Source organism: Drosophila grimshawi, unplaced genomic scaffold, assembly GCF_018153295.1.
Source record: "Drosophila grimshawi isolate 15287-2541.00 unplaced genomic scaffold, ASM1815329v1 contig_1377, whole genome shotgun sequence".
Classification (NCBI taxonomy): Eukaryota; Metazoa; Arthropoda; class Insecta; order Diptera; family Drosophilidae; genus Drosophila; species Drosophila grimshawi.
In genome coordinates, this window is record NW_025062900.1 from 8,279,175 (window position 1) to 8,296,641 (window position 17,467).

The following is a 17,467-nucleotide window of genomic DNA, read 5'->3' on the forward strand; positions in this document are numbered from 1 at the left end:
AAACGCTGAAAGGCATTTTGTTTATAGAACATGTGGCTTTTGTTTGAATGTTTACAAATTATTTACAAATTAATTGAAAGTTACGCAATTAACGCACATTGCGCTCTCTCTATTGTACTCTATTCTCTCTCTCTTTCTCTCTATTTCTCTCTCTCTCTCTCTGTCTCTATATCTTTCTCTCTCTCTCTCTGTCACGTGCAAATATGTGTGTGCCATGCAAATGTCAAACTCATATGCAAACAATTGCGAAAATGCTAAAATACATTTCAGCTGTCAACTGCAACTGCAGCTACTGCAACAACAAGTGCAACAGTTTCTGCAACACTATCTGCCAGCTGTGGTTAGCTTCTGCTGACACAGTTGTTGTTATATTTGTTGCCTTAGCTCCTGGCTGTTACTGCCGTGGCACTAGCTTCATGTCAATCCTTTGTGGCTTTCCCAGTCGTTTAATTTGAATTTAAAATGTTACTTCAACATTTTTGTTTAGCTCCGTCACACCATCCACAAGTTCCCCGCCACTGCGCACTCATTTTCCACTTATTTACAATTACCACATTTTACTATACCCGCCCCTCAACCTTCTCGTTTCGTCTTCCATTCGCCCGCTTCGCTGCATTTACATTTTGCCATTTTATTTACACTCCTGTTTATATTTGTCACACTTTTGTCTTTGTTTTCCCCTGTCGGTCCATTCATCCGCCCTTGTCGTACATTTTTAACTGCATTTTTGTGTATTTGTCAAGTACCCTGAACCTCTAACCACGAGGGCCACCTCCTATACCTCTCCCTCTCGTGCCCTTCCGTTGCGCATCCTTTTGCCCAAGCTGGTAGATTTTGATTGTATTTTTGTTGATTTTGTTGCAATTTTAATTACTTTAATGAAAGTTTTAATTGCAAAATAGCAAAAACGTAGACCCACAGTGAGAGCAGCACGTAATGAGTTTCTGCGGTCTAAGAAAGGTTAGCAGCTCCAACAACGAAAACTTCAAGTACAATTCCAATGACAACTAAGAACACCGGAAATTTCAACATTGTATTCTAAATTGCTCCTGATAGGTAACTCACAGGAAACAATTGATTGATATGGAAAGCTTTTAGTTGCGAAAGTAGTAAAAGAAAAAAAGGTTAGCTAACTTCAACTTAAAAGAGTAATTACTTTTATATCTAAAAAGCGGTAGATTTTTTGAATAATTTGATTACATAAATTGTTCCATGTTCCATAAAACATCTAAAATCAAATTCACAAAAATCAATAAATATTGTAAATTTGAGTTACGCAGTATAAATACACCTTTGTATGAGCTGTATTTTCAATTAATTGCATAACAATTGATTTCAAACATAACGCAATGAATACGTATTTGAATTATTTTGAAGCTTGATTTGTAAATAATATTGACAAAAATCCCTTGACTCCACTTAATTCCGATCAATGCTTCAAGTTATGCAATATGCACACATGTAATGGTTGTTGGCGTTTGTCCTCTGAGGCATCCTAATGGGGGCTTAGAACAACATCAAAAACATTTCAGTTGAGAGATTGCCTCAGCCCACAGCCCACAGCCAACAGCTTGACCCATAAAGTAAAGCAAGCAAATCAGCACAAAGAGCAAAAAAATAAATATATATATATATATGTATCCATGTAAAGAAAATGCATGTCATACTCGTCCTGCTGTCCGTACAGTCTCTGATAGAAATCGCTTAAATAAAATATGCACACAATTGAGAGACCGCAGGGCACTGGGAAATGAAATAAGTGAGCCGTGGAAACCAGGCAAAGAAATAAATATAAACTCATAGATATAAAAACCAAACCTAAAACAACAATAACAAAAACAGCAGCAGCATCAACTCAAATGTGAGACTGCAAAGTCAACGAACTGCAGCTACATGATACGCAAAAAAAAGGAGATGGACAGAGAAGGAACTATGAAAACCCAAAGTATCTTTTGCGCTGGTGCAGAACTGTGATTTTGATGTCGTCGTTTTGAGTGTTGTGCAGCAATGAGAGAATAACTCTTATTTTGTTATTTATATATAAAAAGAATATAGATTTGTATTCTTTGATGCCAGTTTGTCAATTGTGTGTGTGTGTGATCTACTGCACAAATACGAGTATCGAAAAGCGAAAGAAGTTCATCACAAACCCATACGATACACGCATAAGCGAATGTTAATGGCATAGTATGTTTCTCTGGTGTTTAACTATTCCAAATATATAATTTATTTTTCAAACTGCACAGCTAACTGTGCGAATTCATAAATACTATCATAAATACTACTTTAACAATTCAACTTCTGTTTACTCGTACAAAATGCAAATAGCATTCTTAAGTTTTTTTATGAGCTTACTCAATATATCCTGAGCTGACTGTCCACCATTATTTAAGTAATTGTTGCAATATTTTGGTACAAGTTTGAGACTTGTTAACTGCATGCGGCATCGACTTTGGACATAAGGCGCATGAGTGGTCAGTGGCCACTCCACTAGCGTAAAGCAAACTACGAAAATTTAATTATACTTCGTATAATTAAAATTGGAATGTGGTGGAAGTTACCAAACACTCTCTATTGAGGAAAGTCGTAAGAAACATTTTTTAAAAAATCACAATTTCAACCCAATTATTCTGATATATATATAATCAGACAACTTTACAAGTCTACCCATTTTTATATGCTCATTCAATCAGGGCAAGCGCCATAGGAAAATCATAATACTTTAGAAAATAGGGTAAACGAAATATACGAAAATTGCATTTTTTGGCAACAAGCTTTTAATTGCACTTTGTATGTGCTCATTACCTTAAATTAAGAGCGAGGCAGGCAGCTGGCGACTCTTTCTGGCGTTTGGGAGCCTTCTTAATGCAAAACTTGGCAGCTTTTTTTTGGACAGTTTTACTGGCCGGGCCAAAAACAAAACGAAGCCTGCATTTAAATGCATGAAAGAAGTCAATGCAAAAAAGAACAGCAAATAAAGAATTAACATGGAGGGAGAGAGAGAGAGAAAAGGAGTCCACATATGTGTGTGTGTGTGTGTGTGTGTGTGTCTCACGTTTTGTTGTTAATGAGCGCAAAAGTAGCAAAGCGAATGGAAAATGGAAAATGCGATGGAGAACGAGAATGAATGAAAATGATATTGCCAAAAGCGTTACGAACGACTTTAAACGACGAAAACAAGCCGAAAAGTGGGGCCTGGGACATAACACACACACACACACACACAGAGACACACACACACACACATGTGAGTGCCTTTGGGTTCAATCTATGTGCATTTTATTTAAATCTGTAAAGACTGGCAAAATAATTAAAGTGTGGATTGAACTTATTTTGGCACAAGGAAAAGACAATTAGGAAGTGGCCCTCGAAGCAAACAACAAAAACAAGGAGTGGGGCGTGGTTCTGCTCTGATACGCGTAATTTCAATTAAATGCAGCACAGGGAATATCCTTACCAGCGACTGCCATTTGCAGATTTTGTTATTTCTTTTAATGCATCTATTTTTTTTCGTTTTTCTTAGTTTCTTTTTGTATACTTTGTTGGCCGTTGGCTGTTAATACTATTATTTTTTCATTTGCAGCAACACACGCGGATTAGTGTTGAAATGTAATCGAATTGGGGTTGCAATATGCACTGCAGAACAGGGGTAGCTACTGCACATGTGTGTGCTTTGGAGTGATTTTTAATTAAAGTGCTGCGTTAATTGCATTAATCTCAGTGTTTGCATGGGCGTTAGTTGCAATTCCACAGAAAGCAGAAGGGGCGAAAGGCGAATGCGGTGGATTGAAAAAGAGAATCACTGAAGCATTTCAAATTCTAGTGTACACAATCTGAGCATTGGATAAGCTCTTTGAGTGCAGACTCAATTTAACAAAAATGAACAAAATAAACGTATCAATTTAGTGATTAAACCAACAGCTCAAAATGCCAACAAGTTTTTGAGAACTTTGATTGCTGCCACTTGTAGCAATCAACAAATGTTACCCACAAGTCTTATAAAATGTTATTATTCATAATTGAAATTATATTTGTAATACAATAAACATTAAGTGATTTCTCTTGTATCCATATCCCATAAATAAAACTAATTCTACTCGCAAGTTATTGCTCATTTTAAATTATAATCTTATAATTGCAGCTGGTTTCGCTGACTTAAAGTTCGCCAGCAGACGTCGGCCAGCAGTGTGGTCCAAACACAATTGACATTTATTGGCCAATATATATTTATAAGCAGTCCGCCCAAAGGAAGTGGCTGGCTTGCAGACACAACACATTGCTTGAAAGAGAGAGAGAGAGAGAAAGCAAAAGCAAACAAAAACTAAAAGAAATAAAAGAGATAGTAAAAACTAGGTTTATAAATCTTGATGTCATCATTGCTGCATAGGAATTGGCAGCAGACTCGCATGCAAATGTTGAGCAGTACGACGAGAAGGACAAACAGCACAATGCCGTCCTGCGGGCAACGGGGGCGTGCCCCGACATCGGCAATATCAGCAGCGGGCACCAGCTGTATTTGCTGGCTGGCCTTACTTGTGCTATTAATGTTCGTGCCCGGTAAGTAAAAGCTATGAGCACAATATTGTTGACAATTCTAAACTCAAAACGCTAAGCAACAAAAAGTGTTTGCCAAATCGCAGCTAATTTTGTAGAAGATTTGCACAAAGTCCGGTAAAAACTTTCTGACGAAATATTCACAAAAAGACGTTAAGCCCAAAAAAACAAATGACACAAAACTGACAGCCCCCAGAGCCGACGATAATTAATTTTTAAGCTGCACAAAATGAAGCGCGGACAAGTGACATCCAAAAGATACTGAAGGACGCAATCAGTGGGAATTGCTGATGGGGGGCAGGAGGCAAAATCAATCGTTCGTAAAATAAACAAATCTTATTTTTCCGCAAACATTATTTCTCATCAGCAACAGTAGCAACACTGGCAACAGCAACAACAACATTAATAAACGAATAGAGCGATGACAACAAAAATTTTTCATAAATGCGCTCATTCATCTGCATAAAACGATGACCGGATGTCGAGGGGTATTCGGGAGTGCGGCACTGAGATAGTGCGAGAGAAAGATAGCAACCAATTTGATGCCGCGGGCATGCAGCGAAATTTTTGTTGAGGGTTGCCCAAAACAATGATATTGAAATAATAGACTCGAATCAATTCTGAGCTTAATAAATGTAAATATGACTTTAAAATCGTTAAGTCAACATTATTATATGAATCAATGTAGTTAAACATAATTATGTGAACAAATGCAATTGGACATAAAGTTTATTCATCCTTTTGAACTCAAGGGTATACAAATATTTGTAAATTTGTATTGTTTATAAATCGAACTATTATACTATACATTTTCTTTCCTTATGAGCTCTTTGACTAGCCAGATGAAGCTCAAAGACTTCAAGTCAGATACAGTCGTAGTTATATTATAATCATAATTTGCTCGAAAACTGTAGCTATCACACTTGTGCCCATTATCAGTACAATTTTCAGCTAATATGTGTATTTTGGAGTCAACCCTCGGCATTATAATCATAATAATAATAGTAATAAGAGGCACGCAGCAGCTCAATGCTTTGCTTATAGTACTCGAAGAGCCCCCAAAATGATGATGTTGCAAAATGAACTATAAGATACTTAATATCCATCCACTGACTGCCATTTGCTGTATGGTTTTTGTTGCTGTTGCTGCTTTACTTATTTCATTTTTGTGTATAGCGTTATAAAAATCGCAAAAGACACGCTGTAAAAAAGGCAGACAGTAGGAGAAGTGTAAACAAACAGAAAACCAACAATAACAACAATGAAAGCTCTGAAAGCAATTGCTGTCTTGAAAAACTTCATAATTTTTTGCGTGATAAAGTCGCATTTGCTAGGATTAAATAAGATTTTCCTGCAATTACCCAACAAGTGCAGAAGGTTTTTTTTTCTCCAATATTGTTTGTATTGATTCCAATTTGGAAATTCAATATTCAGACACAGACCAATCGATGATTTCTAATTTATGCCGAAAACAAAAGGTCCAGTTCAATTTTTGGGCCTTTGTGTTTTAATCTGTGGACAGCACCTAACATGCAACATGTTGCGAGCTGTCATAGTAAAACACACGAAGCAATATGGAGAAAAGTCAGCTTTGTGCTGCTGAAGTGTAAATACCCTTGCTGATGTATGGCACATGTACCATATAATATTAAAGTGTTACGTAGACAACAAGTTCTTACACAGCTGAATAATAACAATGATAACTATTTATTTCGATTTTCATTAATATTTGATCAATTGAAAATTATTTCTATGCACTGGAAAATATCTTCTTTAAAGCATTGACCACTTTGTCACTTAATTAATAATACCCTCTGCAAGAGCAGAATACTAAAACAATGCTTTCAATTGGCCTCAACTTTTCGTTGAGCATGAATATCTGGTATGTGTCTGCATGTTGCTGGCCCATAGAAAACCGAACAGCACACATACGCACTGTTGTGCGGTGCTCTGTTTGCTAAGCACCTAAGTGAACTGGTTGCTTGCCCTCCTATTCCCCCCACTGTCTACCCTCTACTTCTGGCACAAAAACAGTGCCACTTTGCATATCACACGAACTTGCACTTTGCAGCTGCCGCTTTTTTTTCTTTTGTCTATGAGGGTTTCCTAAGCGGAGGCGAGAACAGGGGCAGGGATTGTGTTTTGTCTAGCAGACATTTGCAGTTTACTGTTTTGACATTTCTACTTAATGCAGCTGATGGGTGACAGGCCCAACAACTGACTGACAACCCCTTTTGTCATTGTGCCATCAACTATTGTGGGCTAAAGTTTGCGGTCTCTGTCAGAGCCTGTCTAGCTGCGTATCCAATCAAGTCGTAGGTAACTTCTGAGAGCAAGATTGGTAGATATACGAGGCAACCATGTGTAAGATGCGTTGCACATCGATTTTGATTTGCTAGAAGCTACTATGTGCAAAAGTATATGAGACAATACATAATAAGTATTGCAAAGCGACTACTTGCATTAAATCGAGCCCAAAAAGCACAGAATCAAAATATTAAATTTGTAAGAATTATAAATTATCATATACAAACATCAAAGTACAGAATATAAAATGAGTCATCCGTTTTAATTTCTTGTTACTATGTGAATGCAATAAAGCTTTTCCCAACGAGAGAAAAAGTTATGTTTTTGTTAAATTTGAGAAATGTTTTATGTGCCTGCAACTGGGGAAAATTTGTATTGTCGTTAACATTTCGTGGCCTTATTTGTAGGTCAGTAGGTAGTTTTAAACATTTATCAATTTGTAATAAAATCAATATTAATTTTTTTCAAGACCATAAAATGCAAATATCAGCTTTAAGAGGCCTAACGTTGTCAGTTGGGGACTGAGCTGCACTTAAAATTATATTTTAATAGCAGCAAAGAAAAACATGCAAAAAATATATGGCAAATTTGCATATAATTTGCACAATTGAAAAAAATGTGAGCTGAATTCAAATATAAAATGTTTTTCTCACTGTAGTACAAAAATTGTACTTTTCTTTGCTTATTGTTTTTTTTTTCGGATTGCGAGCTTATAACTGTTTGAGCTTATGAAATTTAATGATATAGCAACATGCACCACTCACAAACTGTTGTAAAACTGGCTTAAAATCTCATATTTCAACTCGCACCGTGTTCCCCGAATTTTATATTTATATTTTTTTTTTCTCCAACAACAACAAATAAATGCAACAGCAACAAGATGGTCAATGTACCCGCCGTGGATGTTGTCTGTGTTGTTGCTGTTGTTTTTGTTGCTTTTATTTTGGTTATGAAATATGAGTCAAGTTTTCAATGCATGCCGGATGCATTCATTACCGTTGACGACTGAGTGGGGTGCGTGTGCGAGAGTGAGAGACAGGGATGGAGCAAGAAATGGGTAGCGAGAGGAAGTGAGACAAGTGGAAGCGACGAACTTCATGCATACACATGTTGGCCATTATGTAACTATAAATATACGTTTGTGTGTGTGTGAGTGTGTGTGTGTGTGAATGTTTGCTTGCGTCGCCAACTCAGCTGTGGATATTTCTCTTTTGCGTTTTTTACATTTATAACAAATGCCCTACACATCCACTCACACACAAAAACTTTATGATCTCATGCATATGTATGCGTTTATAAAAGCCAGTATCCACCCACACACAAACACACACACAAACACGTATACAAAGGCATTACAACGGGCACGGAAGAAAAAAAAACTTTACTGGGAGCTAAGCTATGAAAATGCCATAAGAGACGGCCAAACTCAAATAAATTTAGATATAATGAAAAGTGTGTATGAAAAAGATCTAAAACCAATTGATGAACAAAATTACAGTTAAAAACTTTTTTCTCATTGTACTTAAAGTAAAAATTCGTTAGGTATTTTTGGCCTAGGTATTATATTACTTTTGTGAAATCAAAGGTCTAAAATATGTTAGCTTAATTGCTTTCCCCACTCAACAAATTTATTTCCACATTCCGCTTTTAACAAATGGATTACAAGAACTTATATTTTCTTGCTTAGTGCCTATGTTTTCGACTGATTGGTTAGCAATATTCCGCCCTCGTTTATTTCTAAAAGAAAAAAAATTGCTTCCCAAAGTCCATAATTTCTTAATCTACATCAAATGTTGACAGTTTTATTAAAAAAAAAAAGCGAAAAACTTTGTCACCGACATGCGAAATGTGAACAAATGAACAGGAAACGGAAGTTGTATGACAAAAGCTAGAAAGAAAGAAAAAAAAGGGACAAAAATCTGTGAAAAACACAACCCAAAAGATGTGTAAATTTGTTCGCGTTTTCTCAGATCGGGGCAAGTGCCAAATGTCACAAGACCCAAGAAAATCCCAACCAAAAAAAAAAATGGTAGACTAACCCCTGGAATATGTTTCAAGTTGCCAGCGGTCGCTGTTTGTATTGATGTTTGCTGAAGTAGAAATGAGAAAAGTTTTGGGCAAAACATTGTAGGGGGTTAAAGTGATGGCGCTTATTTTATATTTGTTGCCGCTCTGGGGGTAATCAAAGCAAAACGCTGTTCCTTTCATATGCGTGGGCAAAAATTCGTCGAATTTGTTTGTCTTCCGTGCGCAAGCATAAAGCACATAATAAGAGACATAAGAGGCGGAGGAAACGAGGAGCGAAACTAATGTAATGGAAATTTGAAATTATTGAAAATAAATGAAAACAAATAAATATACCCAGAGCATTTTATTTGTTTTTTTTTGCCTTTTTTTTTCTTTTCTCTGCTGAGCTCAAGCGAAAGCCTCCGCTTCTGATTTCGGGGGTGTCAAAGCGACGCGTTTGCCATTTACCACTTGAGGGTAAATGTAAAGAGAAATGAGAGAGGATATTGGGAATTTCACATGCTGTCTGCCACAAAACAATAGCAAAAGATAATGTGATTTATTTATAAACATATTAGGCAGCTGGGACAAATAGCACAATCGACTTATCGGTCTGTATTAACGGATATATCTGTAAACTTTATCAGCTGTTCATATATACAAATAATAATATAATAATAATATTTAGTTATACAATATGTATATTTAGTTATATATATGTATCACACATTTAAAAATAAAAAAGACTTCACATTTAATCGGTTTCCATATTTCACAATCAAATTCTATTGAATATGGCGCTCCACAATTATTGCTTTGAAGTTTTTGAAGAGTATTCAAAGTTCGATGTGTCAAAGCGTCGTTTGGCTCTTGTTTTTTTATGGATAACTTGGCCGTCGTATCGCTTAATGGCGTGTAAGTGTACAAATTGCCTAGATTAGTGCCTAAATTAAAAGTGAAATTGAAATAAATTAAATATTTGCTCACACTCCAGTGGCAATCTGAGGCAACTCTAGAGGGCTACTTAGTCTGGTCGCATTCTCTGGCATTGTTTTAATTTTGGTTGTTGTGTTTTTTTTTAAATTTATGTGCATGTTTCCGGGGTGTTTTTTTTTTTTTGCCAAGCAGGGCGAAGAGAGCTAAGGGAAGACTAATGTTTATTATTGGCATGGAAAATCAATTAGCACAAAGTGGAACGCTTATTATGATGATATGTGAAGTGGGTATTCGGCTGGCCTGCTGGGTGTGCAATAAGAAGCTAATTACATGCTAAAGCATTTCTCTTAACAGCAAACATTATGCACAGATTTTGCAAATATAAATGGCGGGGATTTTCGTAGCGCTGTGTAAATCTCCATAGTCCCTAAAATATAACATGTCTATATTAAAGTAAGGATGAGGCGATTTGTTAAATGTTAGAAATTAATTAATTATATAACACAAGAAACATATATGACAGCATAATTAATTGTAATTCAAATTTTTCTCTCAATATTACACTTTACTATAAACGAATAATACTTTACCAACAAAGCTTCAAAACCAATCTTTACAATATTGTATAATTCATTTTATAAACAAGTCTTACTTTCAAGTTAAGATTTTTAATTTAGAGAAAGCAAAAATTGTACATTTCATTCCATAAGAAACTTTAGTAAATACATATCAAATCCAATAAAATCTCATTTCAAGCTACTATCTCAATTAGTTTGTTAGCTATAGAAACTTTATAAAAATTTACATTCCAATCATTAAAAGATTATATAATTCGTTTGATAAACTAATCATACTTCAAGTCACAATCCTATTTATTTTTTAAGCTATACAAAATTCTGAGAACAATTTTAAAATCCAATCTTTAAACACTTATTTAATTCATCTCACAACACAGAGACCCAGGCAAGGCTCTCGCTAATGTATGTGGTTTTGTAGTCCTGGCTAACCGCAACCGAGGATGTTTAAACCTTTCCGCGTTCTCGTTGGCGCCATTGGCATCAGGATAAATGTTTATGTTATGACATCTTTAAATTTTAAGGTGCATTAGTGTAAAGTGCTTCTTTCGCCAAAGATGTGAAATAATGACGCTGAAAAATGTGCGAAACGAGTGCAGAAAATGCTCTTAACACTTTCATTTTTCGTCTACGCTGTGTTGGTGTGTGTGGCCTGAGTGTGCAACGGTTTGTGTGAGTTTTTTGATTATCACCCGACATTAAAGCAAAGTAATGTCATTAAAACTATTGACTTGAATTTCATTTAGATTTGTCATTTGGAGAATAGTTAAAATGCGTAATACGAAAAAAGGTTTTACTGTATATTAGAAAATTCATTTTAGATTATTGCAAACTTCCGGAAAACATTTACATTTTTTAAGTCTAAGACAAGAATCGCTGCTGTTCAATTATATAATGGTAATGCAAAAATACCTTAGAAAGGAGATAAAGAAACCAGAATATGTACAAATAACAAACATATATTTATTAGTGCATTTTTAGTATTTGCATTATGATTTAAATTTTCTCTTAATTTGTTTCATTTGTTTTCTTTTGTTAATTTCATCTTAGGGATTAATGTGCACACCGTTCTAGACAACTTTGTCGCCTATGCCCAGCTAGTGCATGTGGCAGGTGTGTAGTTTTGTTGTGGTGGTTTCATGAGTGTTGCTGTGTGTGTGTGTGTTTGTATGCTTGTATACAATTTAGCACAATATCCTCTAGCTGCAGTTACCACTTGCCGCAGCTTTTCTTGTGCCACCCAATGCATTAAAGCATACCAAGCACAACCAAGCCAACCAACCCAGCCAACCACTCGCCTCAGACTTTTCACAAAATGCAATTTATACATTTCCGTTAGGCAAGCGAAATAATTTTTTTATACACTTTGCTCTGTCTCAGCGTTATCCTTATAACCGTACGCTTGCAACTGGAGTCTTGTCTTGGCAACAAGTTTTTGCTTTTAGTGGGAAATAACAACTATTTATGTATGCAAATGCAAATGTGTTTTACCCCACTTATTTCAACACTCTCAATGGCTAATTAAAATGTCACAAGATGCCGGAAATTTTATTGGAAAATACAAATATGTTTTTGTGGGCGAGGCAGCAACAAATCACGGTGTTAATTTATGGGCCGCGACTTTTGGCACGCGCCAAAAAGAAAAATATTTAATTTTCCAAATCAATAAACACGCTGATTGCATTGGGGTGACAATTGAGGCAATAAATCTGCGAAAGACAGAAGCAATGAAAAATGTTTGACTCAAAAATACCCTATGGTCGTCTTTAAGTTTCTAATATGAGTAATGGGTATTCAAATTGTTTGTATTCGAATTAAACTTATTAGAAAGCATCCATCATTCAAATATTAACAATTTTAAAGTAATTAATTTTAGTTTTTATTTATTTTTTATTTATGTTATTATGATATAATCATTAGTCAAATATTCACACCCATTTTTTAAATTTATATTATACTCTCTAAAAATTTTTCTCTCCATATATATTTATTTTTTCTTCTAGAAAATGTCATAATCAATGCGTCTGACAAAAAGTTCACCAGACTACCTCTTTAGGTCTATCCAAAAGGCTGGGTATCACAAATTATCTGCGGAAGATGCGCTGGCATTTTTTGGGATCATTTTCTGAGTGCAAATCGAATCCCAGCTAAAGGTTCGCTTCTGACCACAGCAACAACAACAAGAACATGACCAAGAGTAGACCGTCAATGTCAACTCGCATGACCATGAAGTAACGAAAAGAAATAATTGAATTCCCCAAACGCCAAAGTGGAATTTTAATTTGCACCCCACAAAATGGCTGCCTGCTGTTTCCCGTCGAAGCAACTCGCGCTGATTGCTGATCAGTATGCAAAATGTGTGCGTGCCAAAATCAGCGTGAACTTCCTACCCGAACGAGGGTGGTGAAAAGAATATGAGTATCGGGTATAGAAATGCTTGGGATTGGTCTTCTGCTTGGGGGTTGTGAGTGGGGGAGCTTGGGGGTCGCACATTGTCACACGTACTTTTCGCTCACTTCGAATTGATGTCTTTGAAAATTAGCAGACTGTAGTCTGGACAAATGGATAAGCAAAAGAATTTCATAGCTACAGCCAAGATTCATGCATCGCCAACAATTTCATCCGCATTGCGAAACCTTTCTTATTGTTTTATTTGTTTTTCTTACTGGGTGAAAAAAGGCGGCACCTGAAGGTATGCAATGCAATTTGTATGCACAGGCGAATGGGTTGCAATTTATTTTAATGTTAATTTCAAAATGCTTGTGCAAGCAAACAAAAAAAATAAATAATTGATATCAATTTGGAAATGGCAGAAATTTTGTCACCTGTCGGAATTTCCATTGAAATTTGGAAGTCGGAATTCGTACTTAGTATCTTAGCGCATTTTTGGACAAAACTTCTTTGTTATTTGTTGTTGTTGGCTAACTTAGAAACCATTTACGGTAGCTAAAGTAATTATATTGTATGCAAAAGCAAGCATAATTTATAATACGATATTTTTCAAACATTAATTTATTATTATTATTATCGTTGGATCCCTCATTCACTCACTCAACACTGTTTCTTACTCTAATGCAAGAATTCTGGTCGTTTGGAGAATTTCTATATATTCACTAGGAAATTGCTTCTGAACAGGGAATATTCTGAATTTCATTTTATTATCCACATACTATATTCAGGAGTTTAAGCAATTCAAAGTAATGTTGGCAGTTGGCAAGAATTGAGCTCAAATCTGTCGCAATTAATTAACAGAACTATTAAGCAGAAATTGTTCATACCACTGAACCCTGATCATTGAAGAAGACTGTTTTAACATTTTCATGTGCAATCGAATTTGAAATAATGACAATTTTCTTGGCAAGGCTGAAATCCTCTGCATTATTAACGCAATTCTATTGTCTCCTACAAGCAATTCAGTCTCTTGGATGTGTATGAAGAGTAGAAGCAACTAATACACATTTGCACAATGTGCCTCATTCATAGCAATTAAAAAATGCAGTTATGCATGATTTTGTAACAATAGCTGAATTAGAATCGAAAGGAAGCGGATCAATACTCACTGCAAATGGGTTCAGTGCTGCGTTGCCTGACCAGTCTTCTGCATGTGGATTGTGATTACAGTTTGCACTTTTGCCATTTGCCGTTTGCGTTTCGCAGCTCGCACCGGAATGTGGAGCAGCAATAAGCTCCAAATTTGCCCCAAAGCTTGGTGCTGAATAGCATATCTGCAACTCGAAGCAGCACCTCAAAGAAATCAAAGCCAAACCCAAATGCAATAAGTGCCTAATCGATTTTGGTCATAAGGCAGAGGCAAAAGCAAATGCAAATGACCTGTTGCCAGTTCAGATATAGTTAGCATAGTGACTATTTAGAGACCAGAGAGACACCAGATAAGCAGATAAATTTGTATGCTTTCAAGAAATATTATTAGCTATTAGCTATACCATATGTGAGCGCTACACTATTGATTTGCATCTTTTAACATTTTGATATGTCTTTTGTAAGACTTATTGATTTTTCTACAAAGCAAAGTAAAAATCATACTGAAGTATGACATCATAATTATTAAAGCAATGCACTCTTAATTAAATTATATAATATAAATTGTTAAAAACAAGTATTAGGCTCTTAGATTATTATTGGCATGCTTCATGCACTGCGACCAAGTTAGATCTATCGTGCCGCTAGCTATTTGCTCTCATATACATAAATAGATACTTTTTCTTTTCAACCTTCGAATTATTTGCCCTTTGCCACAAATTCTATAAATTCATAAAGTATTTACATATACATTAGATCATGTCAAGTATCCAATTGCCAATTTTACTTGTTTCATATGCAAATTGTGAACCACAACTTGTGCTTGTCCTTGATTGTATACTAATTACATATTTGCTTCAATTTGATTTATAACATTTACTTTGTATAAGCCTGTATATATTCAACATTGATTTATGGGTCAGTCGTTTGATATTTTCTAATTGTGTAAATGTTTGGAATTGCTTTGGCTCAGATCATCGATTGGCCAGTTATAATTTTGTAGTAGAAACCATTTTTGATTTACAACAAAACGTTGACAGTTTTGTTTTTGGGCTTTAAGGAACTCAAAGCATACCAAAAATGAGCTGTCAAATGCAATCCAGCCAGTTTATCCATAGACCAGAATCAGAAAACTTCACAGTGGCTTTTTGAGTACGCATCCGACTTGTTGTCATAGACAGAACAATTGTGGCTGAAAATTCGCTTTCATTACGACCTTTGACACCAGTTACCCATTGGGCTTGGGTTGTATTCCACTGAGCTCATTGTCTAGATGTGTCTACCCTTTGTATTAATTGCTGTGACATACTATTTGGGTTAAGATTTTATTGTACGCTGTCAGATACAAGTTTCAGCTATGGACACTTCGTTTATAGTCAGTTGCTGCTTTGTCTGACCAAATTGATTGAATTTACTGCTTAAAGCCAACTAGCTGGCTGGCCATAAAGACAAGACTTTGTCCTTACCTCTATATCTCTCCTTCTCTCTCTTTCTCTCTGTCTGTTTGGGTGCGGTCATTTCATTTCAAATCCCATCAAGGATTTGTAATGAAGATATATATATATATATATATATATATATACTCAACACTCAGACACACACACACACGCACATACATAGACAGTCAGACAGACACACGCACGCAGCAAATCACTTAGTTTCACATTACAAAGCTATCCTGACAAAACGTGGCAGCAACTCCTTTGGCTGCTCACTGTTAGCTGCCTGATACTCATGGAACATATAAATTAATGAATTCGATGCTTATCAATAGCACACAGCAGCAACAACAACAGCAACTACAGTTACAACAAAAATAACAACGGCAACAATCTGAGTGTCCATCTATTAGTTGGTTAGCTTTGTTTTTCGGCTTGTCGTGTGATTATGTTGAAGTGACTCGACTTAAGATTTGTATATAAGACAAGCCATACATGGCCACATAAATACACACACACACACACACACACACACACATATATCGTTTATTGTGCGTGCCTCTTGTATCTATCTTAAAGTCAACAGTAAGGCTTCTCTTTTGGCTCGCCTCTTTCATTTTTTTTTTTTTTTTTCATTTATCATAGCACATTCATTTGATAACAGATTTGGACCCTCTCAATCATGCTTTTGTGTTTTGTGTCTGTGGCCACTGCCGCAATTCCTCCCAAGCTGTTGTTTGTTGTTGTTTTTCGCTCGGATTTGTAATTTGTATTTGATAAGCAGCTCTTCAAGTGCTGCCTCTGCCTGGCTCCGGCTTAGTCATAGACACAGACTGAGTCTGAGCCCCGTGGCGTTCTCCAGCTTTTGGTCTTTATTACTGCATTAGGCGTATTTGCCTAAATCTGATTAGCAAGCCAGTGACTTATGTAAGTGTAAATATATATACATACATATAAATATATATATACACATACATATGATGGTATTATTATAATCTGTCGACATAGATATCCCTAATAGAACTTAACTGGTATCTGCACTAAATTAAACACAAGTCTTGATTTGCCTTTTTAGTTTGACTTTCTGAGGAAAATTCATATTAATATTGTTTTCTCATTAAAGGAAAACATTTGTACCTTAATTTTTATTAATTTTTATATTATTATTCATTTACTTAAATATATATATATTCCTTTTGATTGTGTAAGAAGATATGGAGTCAACAATTGGCAAGCCAATCAGGGTAGCAGAGCGAATGCAATGCGAGTTATTTCAACAGCGCCGTGGCTTGTTGCCATTTTACAGTCCCAAAAGTTATTAACCAAGGGGAAACACGCAAAATGGGCCATGCTATATAAATTTGTAATTTATTTTTGGACTATCAGTGGCGGCTGATTTTTTTTTATATATATATATACGTACATACTTGAATACGTATTGTATATGCGGTGTGGAACTCTGTATCGAATTTGCGCAGACATTGTTCCATCAAACAAACCAATTTTCAGTATTTTCGCAATAACGTGCAACGTGTTCGGTTGCTTGCTATTGACTGTAAGCTGTAAATTGCCGGTTTGCATTTCTTTATTTTTGCTGCCTGGTTTCGGGCAAGGTAGCAAACAGACTGAAATTGTTTTTGGGTAGAAGAGTGAACGAGACACCTACACAGTTTGCTGAACTGTTTGCAAAAGTCAAAGCGTTCTTAATTAAGGCATCCTGATAGGTATCGGACAATGGAACGAATACAGCTTTTTAACTGATGTGTCTTTTTTTTTGAATACCCTGCTTTAAATATAAATGCATAACAATATGCAGTGCGAAAATTGAGTAAACTTAAAATGCCTAAATTATTGCTTGGAAAATAAGATTGTTTTATTGGATATTCTGTCAGATTTTTTAAATTCACTTTCAAAATGCTGAAATACCAACAAATATCAACAGGCTGTGTCTCAATAATTTGCGAAATTGTTAGAGCGTCTGCCAGTTCAGTCTCTCTGCGCTTTTACCTTTCGACGTGTTTTCTGTTATTGCGGCAGTTGTTTTTTTTTTTTATATTCGGCTTAAATGGCACTGGACAGTTTACAATTTGCGCATTGGCCATAAAGTAA

The 17,467-nt window shown here is 35.7% G+C and overlaps 1 protein-coding gene across 2 annotated transcripts in view; it reads left to right on the forward strand.

Moving 5' to 3' along the window:
• Positions 1-17,467, forward strand: part of LOC6561644 — a 46,429-nt gene that overhangs the window by 11,046 nt on the left and 17,916 nt on the right. Inside the window, exon 2 of one of the 2 annotated variants that reach the window (XM_032736212.1) lies at positions 4,142-4,557. In XM_032736212.1, the coding sequence (XP_032592103.1) occupies positions 4,368-4,557 (190 nt within the window). In that variant the 5' untranslated portion in view covers positions 4,142-4,367. The remainder of the gene's footprint in view (positions 1-4,141; positions 4,558-17,467) is intronic. The other variant, XM_043214624.1, reaches the window with a different exon arrangement.